This window comes from Buceros rhinoceros, unplaced genomic scaffold, assembly GCF_000710305.1.
Source record: "Buceros rhinoceros silvestris isolate BGI_N320 unplaced genomic scaffold, ASM71030v1 scaffold45806, whole genome shotgun sequence".
NCBI classification, from domain to species: domain Eukaryota; kingdom Metazoa; phylum Chordata; class Aves; order Bucerotiformes; family Bucerotidae; genus Buceros; species Buceros rhinoceros.
The window spans coordinates 1-1924 of record NW_010417780.1 but is presented as its reverse complement, the minus strand read 5'-3'; the positions used below and the strand labels follow the sequence as shown (position 1 = coordinate 1924).

The 1924-nt window shown below is 48.0% G+C and overlaps 1 protein-coding gene across 1 annotated transcript; it reads left to right on the top strand.

Annotated features, from left to right (window-relative positions):
* Positions 1-381: 381 nt before the first annotated feature.
* GP1BB (glycoprotein Ib (platelet), beta polypeptide) lies at positions 382-960 on the top strand. The gene has a single exon (XM_010138279.1). It carries the CDS (start codon positions 382-384, stop codon positions 958-960), a length of 579 nt encoding a protein of 192 aa, XP_010136581.1.
* The last annotated feature ends 964 nt before the right edge of the window (positions 961-1924 follow it).

The window sequence follows — 1924 nt, the reverse complement described above, 5'->3', positions numbered from 1 at the left end:
ATATTATTATAAACTACCCTATTAATGTGCCTCCAGTAATACTGAAGATACAGACAGCTCTTGTACATGTCTGAGTACTAGTGAAAACGTATTTGGTGGCTTCAGCTTAGCCTCCCACTAGCCATCTGTTCGTATCCCACCTCAAATTCAAGGTTGGAGGGCCAGGAACATTCTTTTGTAACTGAGAGACCAAGAATTTGCACAACACCTCTTTTAACTCTTCTTTTTAGAGCTTTTGCATCTCCTGTGAAGTACATCAAATTCACCCAACTTTAGAAACTCATCCTTGGAACAAACCCGAAGACCTGGGCTGTGGTGTGGTGCCTACTGGCCTGGGCTCCACTTCATCCAGTTTCACCGGGGGAGTGTTTGCAGGTGAAGATGAACAGTGGAATTCTCTTCTTGTCCCTCTTCGGCTTCCTCCCGCTCGTGGTACCCACATGCCCTGTGCCATGCAAGTGTGCCACCAACATTATCGACTGCACGTCAAAAGGCCTGACAGTAGCAAAACTACCGGTTGCTTTCCGCCCTTCAGCTGAAATTATCCACCTTGGTTACAACAAGCTCACCTCTATTCCCAATGGTCTCTTCGACAACCTGAGGAGCCTCCAGACAGTCTACCTGCAGGGCAATCCTTGGGAATGCAACTGTGACATCCTCTACTTGCGCTCCTGGCTCCAGTGGCAGCAGAACCGGACCTTATACAGGGATGTGCGATGCACCTCCCCAGCTCACCTGCAGGACCGCGTCATCGCCTACTTGACAGAAGACGAGATTGTCTCCACGTGCCAGCACTGGTACTGCAGCCTGGCTCTCCTCTCTCAGCTCTGTCTTTTCATTCTCCTTTTGCTCCAGGGTATCTTGGTTATCTTCATCATTGTCTACCTGCAGAAATTTCGGAGAATGATGACTGAAGCCCGGAGCACCACCCGAGATCTAGACCAGCATGTAGACACCTGAGCATCTTCTTCGAGAAGCCCCTACAACAATGATTAACATCACAAGGTTGAAGACCCTCCTCCCCCTGGTTGATGCTGTGCCAAAGTCATGTGGTTTGTGACATCCAGAGGGGACAGTTCAGTGCAGCACCCGATCCTGACTGCAGTCCAAAGCAAGACTTGAACTGATCGGACACTTGCTGTATTTACAAAGACTCGATCTTGTGGGGTTTTAATGCTTTAAACTCTTCAGCGTGATTTTGATTGCTTTGCCGAGCTGGTAGTGGTTCTGGTTAACTAAAGAAACCATAAACTACAGCAACCAAGAGTGACTCAAACTGCTCTTAAACTTGTAGGGGCTACAGTGCTCAATCCCTCCTTTGCTAGAGTATTTCAGCCGTACTTTGCGTGATGCTTCTGGTCGCATTGGGTCAGGTAAGGACAGAGGAGGACTGTGAACAGTTAAGCTACTGGACTAAGAAAATGGAGAAATGGTTTCCTTGGTGCTAGCACAGACTGCTTTAGTAACTTTGAACAGGTAACTTAGTCTTTCCCTGCCTCAGTTTCCCACCAGTGGAAGGGAAAGGACGTTTCTTCTTGCCCGATGCATCTTTTCCAATGTCCTTCTGGGGGAGGAAGGGAGGGAATGTTTAGGAGCCTGCCCATTTTACCTTATCTTCATTCCTTTTAATCTGCTTACCGTTATAAACCTGTACTGAGTCAGACTGGGGCCCTGAATGTTTATGTGAAATACACAACGAAGTCAAGAGTTGTGGAGACCGGGGGCTCTCTCTGACGGTGTTTGTACCGCGCCTGGGACAAGAGATCTGGTTTGTTTTGGAGCCCCAAACTGCAAATTGCACTAATGTGCCTAGTGGTTACAATGTCATTTAATTATTTTTTGGACAAAGCAAAACAGAAATAAAATAGCGGCGCACGGTGCTGTGAGCGGCTCCCTTTCCCGCCCCGCAGTGGCTGTCTTTTCT